The 16,643-nt window shown below is 40.4% G+C and overlaps 1 protein-coding gene across 1 annotated transcript; it reads right to left on the bottom strand.

Moving 5' to 3' along the window:
- Positions 1-1,451: 1,451 nt before the first annotated feature.
- On the bottom strand, positions 1,452-15,798 carry saga (S-antigen; retina and pineal gland (arrestin) a). Its single transcript, XM_030075158.1, has 16 exons — positions 15,675-15,798; positions 14,332-14,410; positions 10,845-10,905; positions 9,879-9,923; positions 9,190-9,389; positions 8,957-9,016; positions 8,770-8,837; positions 8,134-8,269; positions 7,536-7,620; positions 5,789-5,861; positions 5,089-5,226; positions 4,479-4,556; positions 4,293-4,307; positions 3,090-3,142; positions 2,786-2,795; positions 1,452-2,246 (listed from the first exon to the last, which is right to left on the bottom strand). Exons 2-16 carry the CDS (start codon positions 14,377-14,379, stop codon positions 2,120-2,122), a joined length of 1,197 nt encoding a protein of 398 aa, XP_029931018.1. The 5' UTR covers positions 14,380-14,410; positions 15,675-15,798; the 3' UTR covers positions 1,452-2,119.
- Positions 15,799-16,643: the final 845 nt, after the last annotated feature.

Genomic DNA, 16,643 nt, shown 5'->3' with positions numbered 1-16,643 from the left:
TCACAGCACTCCACATACATGCATGCAAGCCACACCTTTACGCCTCGTTTGGAACATTCAAAGCAATGCTTTTCCGCATCCGCTGCATTTGAGCAACACGGATCATAATATTGATTTTTGATCTTATTTGAGTATTGGAAACATCAGTTCAAAAAACATATGGCACAACCTGGGCCTCGTATCCTCCCCGGTACACATGGGAAATATTTTTGACTGAATTGGGCAGAAGCGACATGCCTCAAAGAAGCAGAAATGTCTTAAGATGATGGTGGAAAACGTATGGCGGCCGAGGATGTGGCTGGATATGTGTGGTGACTGGAATCGAGTCTTTGTAGGCCGAAGAAACAAGGCTGAGCAGGGATCAAATGTAATCCTCCGGTGTGTCGGTGATCTGTAGCTCGCTGTGCATCACCTCTCGCATGATGCCTTAACATACTGTGACCTGTACATTGTGTACATTTTCTCTAAAGATTAAAGCTGAACTTCTTCTGAGGCTGAGTTCTGGTTTTACTTGAATCCTCCTACTGACTTTTCCTACTTTAATGGCATCAAGAAGGTAAAGATAGAAATGAGCATGATGATGTGTTTTCAGTGTCCTGGACACAGTGTGTGTGTTTGTGTGTGTGTGTGTGTGTTTGGAGTTTATTTGACTTCAGGCTGTTTCAGCTGATGTGGACACTGAGGAACTAGACTTCCCTCTGCTTTAACAGAACCCTCAACTGGGACATAAACACACCTGTAGTAACATAACCACACCTGTAGTAACATAGCACACACCTGTAGTAACATAACACACACCTGTAGTAACATAACACACACCTGTAATAACATAACCACACCTGTAGTAACATAACACACACCTGTAATAACATAACACACACCTGTAGTAACATAAAACACCTGTAGTAACACACCTGTAATAACATAACACACACCTGTAATAACATAACCACACCTGTAGCAACATAACACACACCTGTAATAACATAACCACACCTGTAGTAACATAACACACACCTGTAGTAACATAACACACCTGCAGTAACATTAACACACCTGCAGTAACATAACACACCTGTAATAACATAACCACACCTGTAGTAACATAACACACACCTGTAGTAACATAACACACCTGCAGTGACATAATCACACCTGTAGTAACATAACACACACCTGTGGTAACATAACACACCTGTAGTAACATAACCACACCTGTAGTAACATAACATACCTGCAGTAACATAACACACCTGCAGCAGTGTGAGAGCCACTGATACGTCATGTGATGTCAGAGCTCGGCTCTGTCAGGGGCTGAATGGCGAGCTCATGTTTTTAAAGGGCTGTTAGTGAGACAGTCAACCAGAAACATAAAGTACCGCCTCACCTGCTGAAATACCTGCTGGACGATCATCGTTAATGATTATTACAGCAACAGAGAGCAGCCACTGCAAGATTGAATCTGCTTTTATTGTCTTACAAGTGTGACTGAATGAAGTTTCACAGCAACTCGTACAAGACAGAGAATCTCATTTCATTTAAATGCAAGCACAATGTCCTATACAGTCATTTCAACACTAAATTTCAACTACAATGTTGTAACCAGTGCTGGGCAAGTTATTCAGAAAATGCGATATAATATTTAACACTTATTCAAATAAAATAAATAAATTTAGAGCCACCACATATTGGGCTGTAATATAATCGATTCAACGGGCCAATAGCTGCTGAGAGTCTAAGGATTATACAACCAGAGAAAAATATCCTGAACAATAATAATTGTTGCATGCTGCGCAGCTCAAAAGCGACTCAAATCGAGTGATTAAAACAGAAATGAAGCCCAAATCAAACGGAACCGGTCGAGTCGCAGCAGCTTCAGCTTCACATGTCAAATCCGTCAGAATCGACTCGAAGGAAATGAAGAGACATCCAGCGAACTGGTTCCCATGTTGTTTAAAATCTGAACATGCAGTAAAATCGTCAGCTGTGTTGCTCAAAGTTAAATCAAACTATTGACAAGCACTAAAAATACACTTCCTCAGGTAAATGGATTGGTCAGCCGGAGTGTTTCCTGCCTCTCTAACATGAACTGTGAGGTGACTCAAACTTCCCCTCGGCTCTATTTCTCTGTGGGCGCCATGTCGTCGCCACCCGACACGTTGCCTTCCTCCTCATCGTCGTCGGCCTTCATCCCCTTCAGGTAGGAGCGCTTAAACTCCTCGAACACCATCTCCTCCTCCAGCTCGCTGCAGACAGAGGAAGAGGAGGTCAGGAGGAAGACGGAGGGGCTGAGGAAACTCACAGGCAACAGAAACACTGAGCAAGAAGCTACAACAGGAGGAGGAAACGCCGTGAGACAGCTGCTCTTTAGTGGGGCTGGCGAACGCCCATTTGGAGACAAAATCCTGGAAGGCTGCTCGAGATTAATCAATAGGTGAAAAAACGGTAAGGCTTTGAATGAATTAATTTAATGTATTCCTTGAGCAAGGCGATTAATCAGACCAGTGTGTATCGACTCTCAGTCTTCAGGGTCTGACAAACATGAACTCAAGGCTTTGTACACAACCACAAGAGGGCGCTAAACCAAAATTATGGCCCCAATATGTACAGAATTGCCAAAGAAAGTAGTTCCTGAGAAAGTAGGATAGTTCCTACAGCTCACCAAGAGAGGCTGATAATCAGAGTCAACCATACTTAATGCACCGGTAAAACTTAAGATTAAAGCACATTTGGTGTGTGTGTGTGTGTGTGTGTGTGTATGTGTGTGTGTGTTCTCCTGTCTTACCTGTCTTTCACTGCAGGCAGAAAAAAAGAAAACAGAGTTCAGACTGAGTTAGGCTTCATCGTACCATATCAGCACATTCACACACATCGATTCAAGCGCATCAGTAACAGAGTTATTATGATGCATAATAATATAACATCATAATTAAAGCACATGGCACACTACTGCTTAACAAGTACAAATTCAACTGAAGTTTATTCATATTTGTACTGTGTTTCCTCCATTGATCTGCTTCTAGAGACCTTGTAAACCTAACATCTACACACACACACACACACACACACACAGAGTGCTGTTCCCATACCTGCTTCCGGTTTGGGATGCATCAGTTTGAAGGGAATCTCCAGGCCGACCTCACTGCAACACAAACCACACACATGACAAAGTGCACCAGACGCAGAAGCTCCTCAAGCTCATCCTTAAACATCTGGACAGAAACATCTGGAAACAGCCTGAAAGTGTGTGAGCGTCTGCTCAGGACTCGTACCGCTGCACAAAAACAATCTACTTTTTCGTTTTCATTTTCTGGTCCTCGTGGCTGATCTGCCTTATTTTACTGTATTTTTACAGATTTAGACTTGATCCCAAGACAAAATCCTGAAACAAGTGAAACTACATTGGAAACAAGTGGGATTATCTCAGAATATTTCATCCCACTGGCAGATGTTTGATCTTGTTGGAAGTCAAACAAGATTTGAACACTGACGAGGAGATCAGATGGAGCTTTTTGGCAGTGTAGTTTAATTTTTTAACTTTTTAATTTTAATTTTTTAAATTATTATTTATTTATTTTTTAATTTTTGAGCATCAACATCAGCAAAACTATTGCCTCCTGACAACATTAAAATAAAAGTAAAAGCTCCAGTTCTGAAGGATTAAAAAAAAAAGTTCCGAGAAAAATTCATCAAATGATTTCATGTGAAATCATTTCATGTTTTCACGAAGTGAAACTGTATTAGTAAATAACAAAAAGATTGCCTTGAAATTCCTGTTATACTTAAGAAGAGGTGCCACTTTTTTTCCAAATCAGCAAGTATTTTATTCTGAAATCAGACTCTTCATGTATTAAAAACTATATAAAAAAATATAACAAGTATATAACGACACCATTTTTGTTGACTCCATTTTTGTTGTGTAATTTCAATTACTTGTGTATAAATACCATCAGGCAGCTACCTGCCGGATCTACTTTCAGTTTAAACAGGAAAATAACAAGAAAAGAGACATTTAATTTCCTCAAAAAATAGGCACTGGGACTACTTGACTTTTAAACTGTCATACTCCATTTTGCTCTTGTTCATTTTCTGCTAAAAGTGTAATTTTATTTTGGGAGCTGTTTTGTATGGACGTGAAGCCAAGGGGAGCAGCTGACGAGGAGATTTCACCTCCATGTGGACTCACACACAACCAGAGAGCCAGACAACACACACACTACAGGACTGATTCAGTACTACTGCAGTACTAGCACTGCCACTACTGCTCTACTGCAGAGAGCGGAAAGCCTCACCTGGAGCCCATCATCCTGCGAACATGATGGAGAGAGCAGATTAGAGTCTTAAATTAGCATCAGAGATTATAATGACGCAGGCAGCGGCAACCACTGATTTCTCACTTATTCACACACACACACACACACACACACACACACACACACACACACACACACACACACACACATTTAAAGACGACTGACCCTCCAATGATGAGCTTCACCATGACTCTGTATGAAACCATGATCCCCAGCACTTCCTTCAGCACGCCCTCCTTAATCCTGAAAGGGAGAAAAAAAATCATTTTCATCAAAGAAACCAAGAAACACACTGGACGGTTCCCGAGGCTCAGAGGAACTGATCACATTTACTCCAGTTTCTGCAGCAGAGAAGCTTCTTTGTCTTCTTGTCTTTGTTTGAGGATTTTTTTTTTTTTTTTTTTTAAAAGAGATGAATTAAAGACCCCATGAAATGGACTCTCACTTTCTAGATTTGATATGTTTCCTGTTGAATCAGGAATTTGGGCGGGACGTGGCGCAGGGAAGCATCACTCACAAGTGCAAACCAACAGGATCTCAGTTTGGGAGAGAAACACACTTTTGTTTTGAAAGGATAAGCAGGGAGCAGCAGAAAATCCTCAGTGCTGATGGGATTTGAAAAATATGAACTCACCTAAAAACTAAATTTAAACACCGAGTCCCTTCTCCTGGCTGGGCATATCATCACAGTTTGACAAATAAAGGCTGGTCCCAGTTAGAGGTCTCTCTATTTGAAAGTACAACAGGTTTAGCTTCTCTCTGATTGGCTACTCACATGCTTGACGAAGCCAGATTGGTGTCTTCGTGCTTCAGTTTGCCGTCCAGCGCGATGCCCCGCCTCTCCGTGTTGTAGGCCAGCAGGGCGTGCAGTGTGTAGTCTTTCTTCAGGGTCCCTCCTGCGGGCACCGAGTCCCTGCCAAACCAGCAGACAGCCAATCAGAGAGGGCAAGGAGCGCAGACGCCTCATCGCGTCGGAATGAAATAAGAACACCGCGGTGCCCAAACACCATCACATCGACTGTACTTTTTCTTCTACCAGTAAAAGTCCTTGAGTCTTGTTTGTTTGAGCAACAGATTTGAAATCTGTCAGATCTCAGCCACGCCTTGGCATGATGATTTTTAAAAAATACTTTTAAAGGAATACTAAACGAGCTGAATCAGGTTTTTCTGACACAGTAAGAGAGAACATTAGCTTCCTACATGCAGCTCACTTGCTGATGACTGTTTTGAAACAGACTGCATAACATTGAATCCCAGTTTCTATTTCATGTTTTCAGAGCCTGCATGGATCCTTTGGTTAGCTGACATGTTACTTAATTTTTTAGAATAATTTCTTATCAAACTGAAAAGTGAAAACAAAAATAGTATTTTTTTTCTTACTTGTTATCATAATTCATATTTTGTTTGTTTCCCCTCAGAATTGCATGTAATCTGAAAGGTCAAAACATGATCTCGTAGTGTGAGTTCATCATTACCCAGAATCCTCGATGGCTACGCATTTGACGTAGCTGTCGTTGGAGTACAACACCACCGTGGCGATTTGATCCACTGAGGAGAGACGAATGTTCAGTATTGAAATCAATACTCAATCAATCAATAAACATTTTACCTTGAAAGATAACAACCTATGATAAAATTTAAAATACAGGATTATGAACATGCTATGGAGGAAATTCTAAAATAGTAGAAACGACGTCGATGAAATATAAAACAGAGTAAATACAAGGGTAATAAACTGATTTAAAAACAGTTCGGTTAAAAGCATTTCAAATAAATGAAAACGAGATCTGACATAAGGGCGCTTACAGGTTGGAGTTAAATTTTTTTTTTTTTATTATTGATTAATAATACTAAAGAGGCAAATTTCCCCCTGTGGACAGTAAAGATTTATTTTGAATTTTTCCACCTCAGAGAGTTTGAACTCGGTGCAGATCAACATGAAGCGCTGTTCTCTGTCTAAAAACGAACTGCTTGATTTTTACAACCATTACACTTCAGATCACACACTTTTTATTTATTTACAGGAGAATCTTAATGTTCCTGAAGGAAAACATCAGCGAAGTGACAGGACTAAAACTTCAGCAGGATGTTTTCAGTCTGAATTCACTTCTGCCATCTTGACATGATGTTTAACAATTTGCATATTTGGTCTGTGCTTCAATATTAATTTGAATATTTGGCCTTGATGTGCCAGAATCCGTTTTATATACATCATTTTTACAAACATGTTTGTGTGGTAGGCCTCAGATTTGCTTCTCAGATCAGATCTTTAAGACATTGTCCCCACTGTTATTTGCAAGTGATCAGATGTGTCTGGACAGACATCACCAGTGTGTCTGTATGGGTTGCTATGGTAATGATGTAGGCATCAGTAACTCCGTACGCTGATGATGTGGTTTTCTATTTCAGTGTCTGTTGCTCTCTGTGTTGTTCCTCCATGTCGCAGCAGGGATTCTGCTCAGCTGATCTGATGCTTCTCCCTCAATCTGGATTTGACATCGTTGTTGTGTGTTGCATTATGAGTGACATAAAGCACACATTGATACCCAATTTGAGCAGCCAGAATGTGTGGACTGAGAAGCATTGGTAGAAAATCTGATTTGACAAAAATGGATTTGGCCTGGCAGTCTGAAAAAGGTCTTGGGTGGTTTGAAATGTGATTCTGATCAGATTTTCTACAGATGCATCTCAGTCTGGACACTTTGGATACTCAAATTTCAAAGTGTCTCTCATGTCATTCGCAACACAACACACCGTGACAATGTCAAATCCACACTGAGGGAGGAGCATGAGATCAGCTGAGCAGAATCCCTGCTGTGGCATAGAAGACAGAGAGCAACGGACACTGAGATAGAAAACCACATCATCAGCGTACGGAGTTACTGATGCCTACATTGTTACCATAGCAACTCATACAGATACACTGGATGTATCTTGGCACACAAATCCAACCTGATAACTTAAAAATAAGAATGTGGACAGTGTCTTAAAGATCTGATTTGAGAAACAAATCTGACTCGCCTGCAGTCTGAACAAAGCCTAAATCTCCTCAGAAATTTTATCTTGGTCCCATTTGGATGCAAGTAAATGCAAAGGATTTGCAGCAACATTTGATATGATGAGGCAAATCTCTGCACTGAAGTATTTTCTAAAGTACTACCAAATACAACTACCACTACCAGCACTGGCAGAGTCAAAACTGGTGCTTAGGCATGCTCTTACCAGTGAGGATGATGTTCTTGATGTTTTTGTTGGAGTTGTTTGTGACATCGACGTGCACTTTGACCAGCTCGCCGTGGTAGTAGGTCTGGTGGAGGGAAACACATGTTGCTGACAGTATATATAAACGAAACAACAGAAGTAAAAACAACAACAACATTATATTAAAGGTAACCACAACATCATAACCTCGTGCATTCATGTTAAAGTAGGATGTTTTTTTTCTGATGGATCTGATTACAGGGTAAAAATAAGAAACAGTTGTGTTGTGCCAGCCGCATGTATAGATGAGAGGTTTTATACTACAAGAAAATACAAATCAAACTCTCAAAAGAGTGCTTCACAGAACAAACAGGCAGTGCACTGAAGAGGTTTTATTTTAGTGTGAAGCTCGTTGTGTTACATTGGTTTGAATGAATAGTGCAATTCAGATAAAGTCTGATTCTGATATAAGGTACAAAAGCATCTGTAATGGTGGCCTCAGTGTTCAGTTTCAGAGTCAAATCTAACAACAAAATACTGGGAATAAAATTTTGTGTGTCTTTTTTCTGTGGCAGATTTCATGATTTGTGAATGATTTGTGACGCAGGAAGACGCTCACCTCCTTCTCCAGACTGGCCGCCACGTGCAGAGGTTTGTCTGACATGAGGAAATCCCTGGTGGTCTCAACAGAGGGTGCCACACCCTGCGTCTCCGGAGCATACTGCACCTTCCTGAGCATCAGCTTCACTGTGCTCCTGAGGGGGCGGGGGGGCAGACACATGATGAGAAGTACTGAGATGGACTTGGAGGCAGAATTCATTGGAACTTTCTGTAATCATGTGACAGCATCTTCAACATTTTCCGATTTTTTTTCTCAAAAATTTGCAACTTTATAATTTCTGAATTTTCTTTTTTTCTCAGAAATTTCTGATTTTAATCTCAGAATTTGAGTTTTATGTGTAGATTTGTGACTTTACTGTTTTTTTTACTCCAATTATTAAATGATATTATAACTGAAGAATGCTCAATTTTCCCTGTTACTGCACTTAAAATTTCAAATAAGTGTGAACTCATAGTCATATGAGTCATACGTATATAGCATAGCTATCAAGATATTTAATATTGAGGTATGAAATGTTGGAGCTCAAATTTTTGATGTTAGTCTGCTCGTTCTAACATGTTACCTACAGGTTTTAAAGGTAGTTCATAAAAACAAACAAACAACAAAAACAGGTAAGTTTCATGTTGGACTCACCGCTTGCGTACTTTAGCGTCCTGGCTCTCGGCGCTGAAAGCTTTGATCTCAAACTCCACGGCGCATTGCTGCAGAAGAAGAGCGCACTCATCATCATCATCTTCATCTTCATCATCATCATCATCATCATCGTCCTCTGACATCATCGGTCAAAGCTGCCAGTTCGATTTCTGAGGTGGAGTCTTACCTTGCCGACGTCGTTGGCCCCTGGCTGCAGAGCCACTGAGCAAGGCAGGTTGTCAGGAAACTGGGAAACAAGACAGAAAAAATCAGTTTCTGTGGTGTGTTTCCTGCATTCTGATTGGATGAGTCACAGTCACAGCTGCTGAAAAAACCCCAGCTGTGACCATAGAAGAGTTTATTTAAAACGTACTAAAATATATAAACACATCTGAGTCTGTATTGCACTTCATTCCTCACCTCGAAGAAGAATGGGTAGGCGTTCTGGCCCAGCTTGCGCAGCAGCCGGGCCTGGACCTTGGTGTGGATGCCTTGCTCCCGGTCCTGCAGCGGTGGGTACACCTGCCGGGTGGACAGGAAGAGCTCCCGGCGGAAGGCGATGCCCAACACGTCCGCGTCTTCTCTGCCGTAGCGGAAGGTGCAGGACAGGGTGACAAACGCTGCAGGGGGGAGGAGGACGAGGAGGAGGAAGAGGATGGGAGTCGTTGCATTAGAGGGCACAGCTCCTCCAGAACAAAATACACGTATTCACATTTATGTTGCATGAGTGAAAATGAGAGTGTCAGTGTAATAACTTCCTACCAACATAATGAACTGTAAACCTAATAATAATTTGCACTGCATAACATAATAATCCAGTTAACAACATACATTTCCTGCAAACATAATAAAAGGTACCTACCATTAATGGGCTATGTTTTTCCTGTTAATGTAATAATTAATACATTACTGGGAGTTATTACATTAACAGGAAGCTTGAATATTTCAGTTTTCAAAAATGTAATAACTGAGCTGATATTGTAATAACAATCAAAATTCAACTGTCACCCATCACAGATCGTAGCCACGGCCTGAATCAGACCAAAGTGGACAAACTCAGTCTGATAAAACTGATAAACTGAATTGATAATGTCTGAAAACTCACTGACCTTTTCTGCCCTGCAGAGCCTCGGGGTCGACCAGGATGACGCCATCTAGTGGTGAAAAAAGTGCAAGTTAAAACTCTTAGGTTCAAGTTGGTGCTTATTTCTTTGCCTTCATCAAGCACAGTTTGCAGTCTTGACACAGTTTATTAATCAGGGTTAGCAGTTACATCACCACTTATAAAAATACAAACAGCTGACAACCAGGAAAGTCGCTCATTTTAACCAGCCACTTGGATTTTGCTCCAGAGCACATTGGCAGTGGATTTAAATGAAGTCGACCCAGTCAGGGCTGAGAGCAGTGGCGTGACTGTTCCACCAGGTGGGGCTACAGCTCTCAGTAGCTCTGTGTATTTTGGCCGTGCAGTTTATCAGAGTGGCTGCAGATGGCTGACCACGGGGCTTTTATTTTGATGGACAATTAGCAGCTGCTGTCACTTAACAGTTCTCACCACAGAACCACAACGTTCCACGTACGTTCTCCCTGCAAAACTCCAATGTTGTCATAGGTCATTTGTCTCCACTGTCGAATACGACCAGCGGGAGTGTTTCCTGAACGAGCTAACCTGTTAGCTAGCGACCTAGCCAGTTAAGGTTAGGGAGGAGAAAAGTTCACCCCTCAACACTCACAGCCCTCTCTCTCAGCCAGCCAATCAGAGTGATGGCTCTTTATACTGTGGTTTCAAGTCTCCAGAGCAGTCTGGGGATTCATTTCTTGTTAGTTCAGAAATTCTGCAGTATAAATTATTTCATACATTGTTTAATAACAGCTGAGTTCACAGACATCAGGCAGTGACATACAAATTACTGAGAAAAGGAAAATACCAGTTCCTTAAGATGAAAGAAAAAATGGAAATGCTTCTGCAAGTTGAGTGTAATACTGTTGTTTCTATGGGGTGTGTAGCCTGTTTGTTTGTTTGTTTGCTTGTCTGTCTGTGGGCTGAGTTAGTGATGAAAGGAGGAGGAGCTCACCCACTGGATCCACAAAGTCAACATGGTCGACAAAGTCTCTTCTCCCCATGTAGACTCCAACCTGAAAGAGGCCAGACGACAACTTTATCAGCTTTACATGGGTCTTCTAGCAGCAGCCGAACAACACACACACACACACACACACACACACCTTCCTGCATCATCAGGACATCTGTGTGCTGTAACTTTCAGCCCCTGTCTGGAGCGACCGCTTTCAAATAAATTTATTTATGTAACAGCCTAGCAACCACCCCAAACACCCTTGCAACCACAACCAACACTTTCACATGTCATAGTAACCGCCTACCAACACCTTAGCAACCATCTGGAACACCCTAGCAACTGCCTTGAAACTCCTTCCCACCCACCCTGAACACAAAAGCAACTGCCTTGCATTTCCCTAGCAACGATCAGGGGCACCATAGCAACTGCCTTGAAACTCCCTACCAACCACCCCGAACACCCTAGCAACTACCTTGCATTTCCCTAGCAACGATCAGGAACACCCTAGCAACTGTCTTGAAATTCCCTTCCACCCACTATGAACACCCTACCAACTTCCTTGCAATTCCCTTGCAACCATCAGGAAAACCATAACAATCACAGAGCAACACCCTAGCAACCACCGAACAACACCCTAGCAACAACCCAAAACACCATAGCAACCACATAGCAACACTCTCACATGTCATAGCAAACATCTAGCAACACCTTAGCAACCATCAGGAAGACCTTTTTAAACCACCTAACAACATCCTGGCAACCACACAGAACATCATACAACCCCCTTGCAATCACCCCATATACCATAGCATAACCACTTTTCAGCCACCTAGCAACGACCTTGAAAAACCCTAGCAACTGCCTTGAAACTCCCTACCAACCACCCTGAACACCCCAGCAACCGCCTTGCAATACCCTAGCAACCATCAGGAAAATCATAACAACCACAGAGCAGCAGCATAACAACCATCAGGAACACCCTAGCAACCACTCAGAGCACCATAGAGTAACACATTAGCAAAATATTACATTTAAAATAAATCACCATGTACAATCAGCACAGCAAAGTAGTCCAGTCATTTTATGAAAAAACCTAGGACAAATTGCAAGAGAAAAAAACTCAACTGATTCTGTATCCTCAGTTTGTCCTGAGTGAGGGAAAAAAAGTCCCAGGAAATCCCATTGGTGGAAAGTTTTGAAAATCACCTCTATATGACCACATATTACCAAAAAACACTGTTTTTAACACACAGAGGAAAGGGGTTCAACATTTTACTTTCAGATATCACTATAAAAATTCACAAGTTGATTACACACACAAAGACAAGAAAAAAAGTCAATTACAAATTCTTTGAATTATTCTGTTTACACGTGCATATCACACATTATCTGATTTGATATGCGCTAATAAGGAATATAAGGAATAAATGCCAGAACAGACATTTAAACAGTGAATTAAAAGGTCACTATATATATAGTAACCTTTTAATTCACTGTTATATAGTAACCTTTTAATTCACTGTTATATAGTAACCTTTTAATTCACTGTTATATAGTAACCTTTTAATTCAAGGTTACTATATATATAGTAACCTTGAATTCACTGTTTAAATATCTGTTCTGGCATTTATTCCTTATATTCCTTATTAGCGCATATCAAATCAGATAATGTGTGATATGCATGTGTAAACAGAATAATTCAAAGAACTTGTAATTGACTTTTTTTCTTGTCTTTGTGTGTGTAATCAACTTGTGAATTTTTATAGTGATATCTGAAAGTAATTTTGAACCCCTTTCCCCTGTGTGTTAAAAACAGTGTTTTTTGGTAATATGTGGTCATAAATAGGTGATTTTCAAAACTTTCCACCAATGGGATTTCTTGGGACTTTTTTTCCCTCACTCAGGACAAACTGAGGATACAAAATCAGTTGAGTTTGCTTCTCTTGCAATTTGTCCTAGGTTGACCCCAATTTTGGCCTAAAATTACTGGACTAAAGGGAATGTCAGCTCGGCACACAGTCACACCTTCGGCACATCAGGTGAGCACTTTTAAAGTTTCTTCAGAAACTTTCTGTTCTAGTTGATCAAGTTCTGGACCTACATTTTTTTCCTTTTTGTTTGTTTGTTTATTTTGGACAGATTTTGTGGTAATTTTCTTGTAATTTAATTCTAAATATACTCTACATTTACAGTAAAACAATTCATTTTCATATAATTTTTTTTTTTTTTTTTTTTAAGTTTTTTCCCTCATTTTCCAGTAATGTTTTACTGATTTTCACAAGTTTTGAGATAAGAAAGGAAAAATGTAGGAACATGGCAGGGGGTTAACTCATTACTGACTGGACTAAACTGGACGAGTTTGCAGGTGGAAGAGAGAGCAGGAGGCAGGCAGGTTCCCCTTGGGACACCTGCCCCCCTGCCCGGCCCTGCTCCCACCTTCAGACGGGCCCCCAGAGGCCGAACTCACCCCGGTGACCCGTCTGACCCCGGGGCCGGTCTGACCCCAGCAGGACGGGACAAAGCAACACCACGTGAGCCAAACTAAGCTGTGTGTATGACAGCATTATGTCAGATTAGAGATGACAGCATTACTGAAGTGGAGGCTGTGTACAGACACAAATACACACACACACACACACACACACATAATATTTTCCAATATTTCCTCCACCAAGGAATATTGAACCAAAGATGGACAGCTGAAGTCTACAGGGATTTGTTGCTTGTTTTAAAATTTTATACACTAATTTTTTGTGCTTGTGTGTTTTATGGTATATTGCATGCATGCATGGTATGGTACACATGTATGTGTATTTGTGAATATATGAGCCTGAATGTACAGCTGCATGTGTGTATGTAGATATATAGTTTTATATTTTCATAAGGTACAATCATGTATATATATTTCCCTTTTTTTGTTAAAAAAGAAAAATTACTGAGCCGCAGAGAAAAAAAACTCTAGATTTTCCAGATTAAAACTGTATATTTACAAATGAGAGAAATGTGAGAAAAAAGCCATGAATTTTTTTTTAATTATTTAAAAATTATTTATTGTTACTAACTGATGGTATAAGAAAAACTAAAAAAAGGTTTTTTTTTCTCATACAATTTTAATATCAGAATTTCTGATTTTTTTTCTTGCAAATTTGTGACTTTGAAATCTCAGATTTGTGAGGTTTTTTTTTTTTTTTGTAAATTTACAACTTTAATCTCAGCAAATATCTGAGTTTTTTCCTGTAAATGTTTGACTTTAAACTTGGCAATTCAGATTTTTTTTCTCTGAATATTACTCTCTCTACATATATTTTTGTAATTGTGCTCCTGTTCAGTTGTCAGCGGAGAGCCTGAATGTGAGTAAAGTCCAAGTCAAAGTGTTGGTCACGTTTGGCTCCGCCGGCGGGAGAAGCTGACAGATGAGACGTGAGTCACGTCAGCTGACGTTTGGCCTGAAGCTGCTTTTTGAACCAAACTGCCCGTCACTCACCGACTTGTCCTTGCAGATCTTCTTGAACACGACGCTTTTGGAACTCATGTTGGAGGTGGCGGCTTCGCGTTTGTGATCTCTGGGGGGAAAGGACACACACACACTTCTCATGATTTATTTCACTCAAAAAACACAAATCCCATTCATGCTGGACGGCCTGGATTACCTCCAATCAGCAAGACATGAACAGGGAATATATTTTCTTTGCACATTTCATTATTTCATTATTTTTATTTGTTCATTAATATTATTATTTGTAGACTAATTCTTATTTAATTCTTAGACTCAATTCTTAATAATTAAAGACCACTGAAAACAGAATATTAGTGGACAGTCTTTCTTAAAACTCATACTCTCTCTCTCTCTCTCTCTCTCTCTCTCTCTCTCTCACACACACACACACACATACACACACAGACACAGACACAGATAGACATATATGTATATGTATATACTATATATATATATGTATGTGTATATATGTATATATGCAAATATATACATACCCAGACATATACATACATACATACACACATATGTACATATAAAAACAACATCAGTAATATATACTTATAATGTTTATATATGGAAACTTTTTTTTTTACATATGCTTGATTCCTTATTTCTGTCTTTATTGTCGTAATATTTTCGCAGGATTAATGCACATATTTAAACATAATGCACATACTGCTGTATTTCTTTTTCTACACTAAAAAAATGAAAACTTGAAATTGATGGCCATAATTTGATTTAAACAGAACAAAAAAAAGGTAATTGTACCATAAACTACACCAAAGTAATTGCCACAAATAACTTTATTAAGTTTCATGTTAAAGTTGGCCTAAATGCACAACCTAAGACAACCTGACTGAGATAAACTAAGAGATCATCTGAACAAGATATTAAGTTGGCAGAACAAAAAGTTTGAGTTGAGACTCAAAACTCAAAAATCCTGAGCAGTAAACTGCTTTGAAATTTTCTCAACTTTTTTATTTTTACAGTGTATTTCTTCTAATTGAACTCTGAGAATCTGAGCAGCTGCTGCTGACCAAAATAAATAAATAAATAAATAAAATAAAATAAAAGCAATATCTTATCTTATCTTATCTTGTCTTATCTTTCCCCTCGAGGATCAATAAAATATTTCTGATTCGGATTCAGATTCAACTCTCTGGCTCTAGATCTCTTTGTTGACACATGAAAGACGTCTTTTTTTTTTTTTAAACATTACTTTTGTCTTTGAATGAGAATATGGTTCAATCAACATAATCCAATGATATGTGTGTCTATCCTACAGACACACACACCCACACACACACACGCACACACGCACACACACTCACCTGTGTTGCAGGAGCGGAGGTGTGTTGAATTGCTGGAGGAAGAAGCTCTATATCCAACACCAGCTTGTCTATCACCCCTTCACTCGACCTATCAGCCAATGAGGTGACCCGAGCATGAACTCTGACCCCCACACACACCCCTTTCACTCCCTCCCAACCCCCCAAGCAAAACGTCCTGACTGACAGACAAGGTGAGTCACCGCCTCACGCAGACTTCCTCTGGAAGTCTTACCTGGCTGAGAGGATTGAGGTTGGTTCCTCTAAGTCAGCACAACACAGTCAGATTAGAGGGGGAGGGGGGGCGCGGCGAGGGGGGGACAGAGGGTTAAAGGGCAAATCCGTTCTCATTTGTTTAGAAAGACTTTCCCTTTAATGTCCACTGTGACACTTTTAAATGGACCTTTAAATCAGTTTAGGCTCATTAACTGGTTGAAGCTCCGTCTCCGTCTGATCCTGAATGTCCAGAGTTTCCTCTCCAGAACGTTCCTCTGCTCTCCTCCCAGAGCGAGCAGTGGGGTTTCAGAGCTGCCACATCACTCCTCCTCCCTTTCCTCCAGCCGCCGGTTTCCATTCATTCCACTACGATATGAACATGAACTTTCAGAGCCTTCACACTTTCTTCACTCCAGTTTTCCATCAGCGGAATAAAGTCCTCCACATGAGTTTTCCTAAAAGCAGCAGCACTGTTGGCTTTTCAGGACTTTTTCACACTGAAACGCTCCCTCCTCCTCCTCCTCCTCCTCCTCCTCCTCCTCCTCCAGGGAAAATAGCCCCCAGGGAAACCTTTTGCTTTCCACAGCCAATTATCAGCTGTGTGGTTTCTGGATGTTGAGGACTTTGTTCACTGCAGAAGCAGAACATTATAAGGTGGCTGCTCCAACCACAAACTCACATTTTGGTTCTGTTGTGAAATCTGTAGTTCCTCTGCAGGATTTGATAAACGGTGAGATGGAGAATGTGGAGGAGCTG

Source organism: Myripristis murdjan, chromosome 17 (genome assembly GCF_902150065.1).
Source record: "Myripristis murdjan chromosome 17, fMyrMur1.1, whole genome shotgun sequence".
Taxonomy (NCBI): domain Eukaryota; kingdom Metazoa; phylum Chordata; class Actinopteri; order Holocentriformes; family Holocentridae; genus Myripristis; species Myripristis murdjan.
The sequence above is the reverse complement of the archived record's forward strand: the minus strand, read 5'-3'. Positions and strand labels throughout refer to the sequence as shown.

What these genes read in the sequence shown, in the direction of transcription:
- saga (XM_030075158.1), bottom strand. Translation starts at nt 14,379, where the DNA reads ATGAGTTCCAAAAGCGTCGTGTTCAAGAAGATCTGCAAGGACAAGTCG. An exon ending in CCTACCCATTCTTCTTCGAG is followed by an intron (nt 9,017 to 9,189) that starts GTGAGGAATGAA and finishes CTTGTTTCCCAG; the next exon opens with TTTCCTGACAACCTGCCTTG. An exon ending in AATCTGGCTTCGTCAAGCAT is followed by an intron (nt 4,557 to 5,088) that starts GTGAGTAGCCAA and finishes TCTCCCTTTCAG; the next exon opens with GATTAAGGAGGGCGTGCTGA.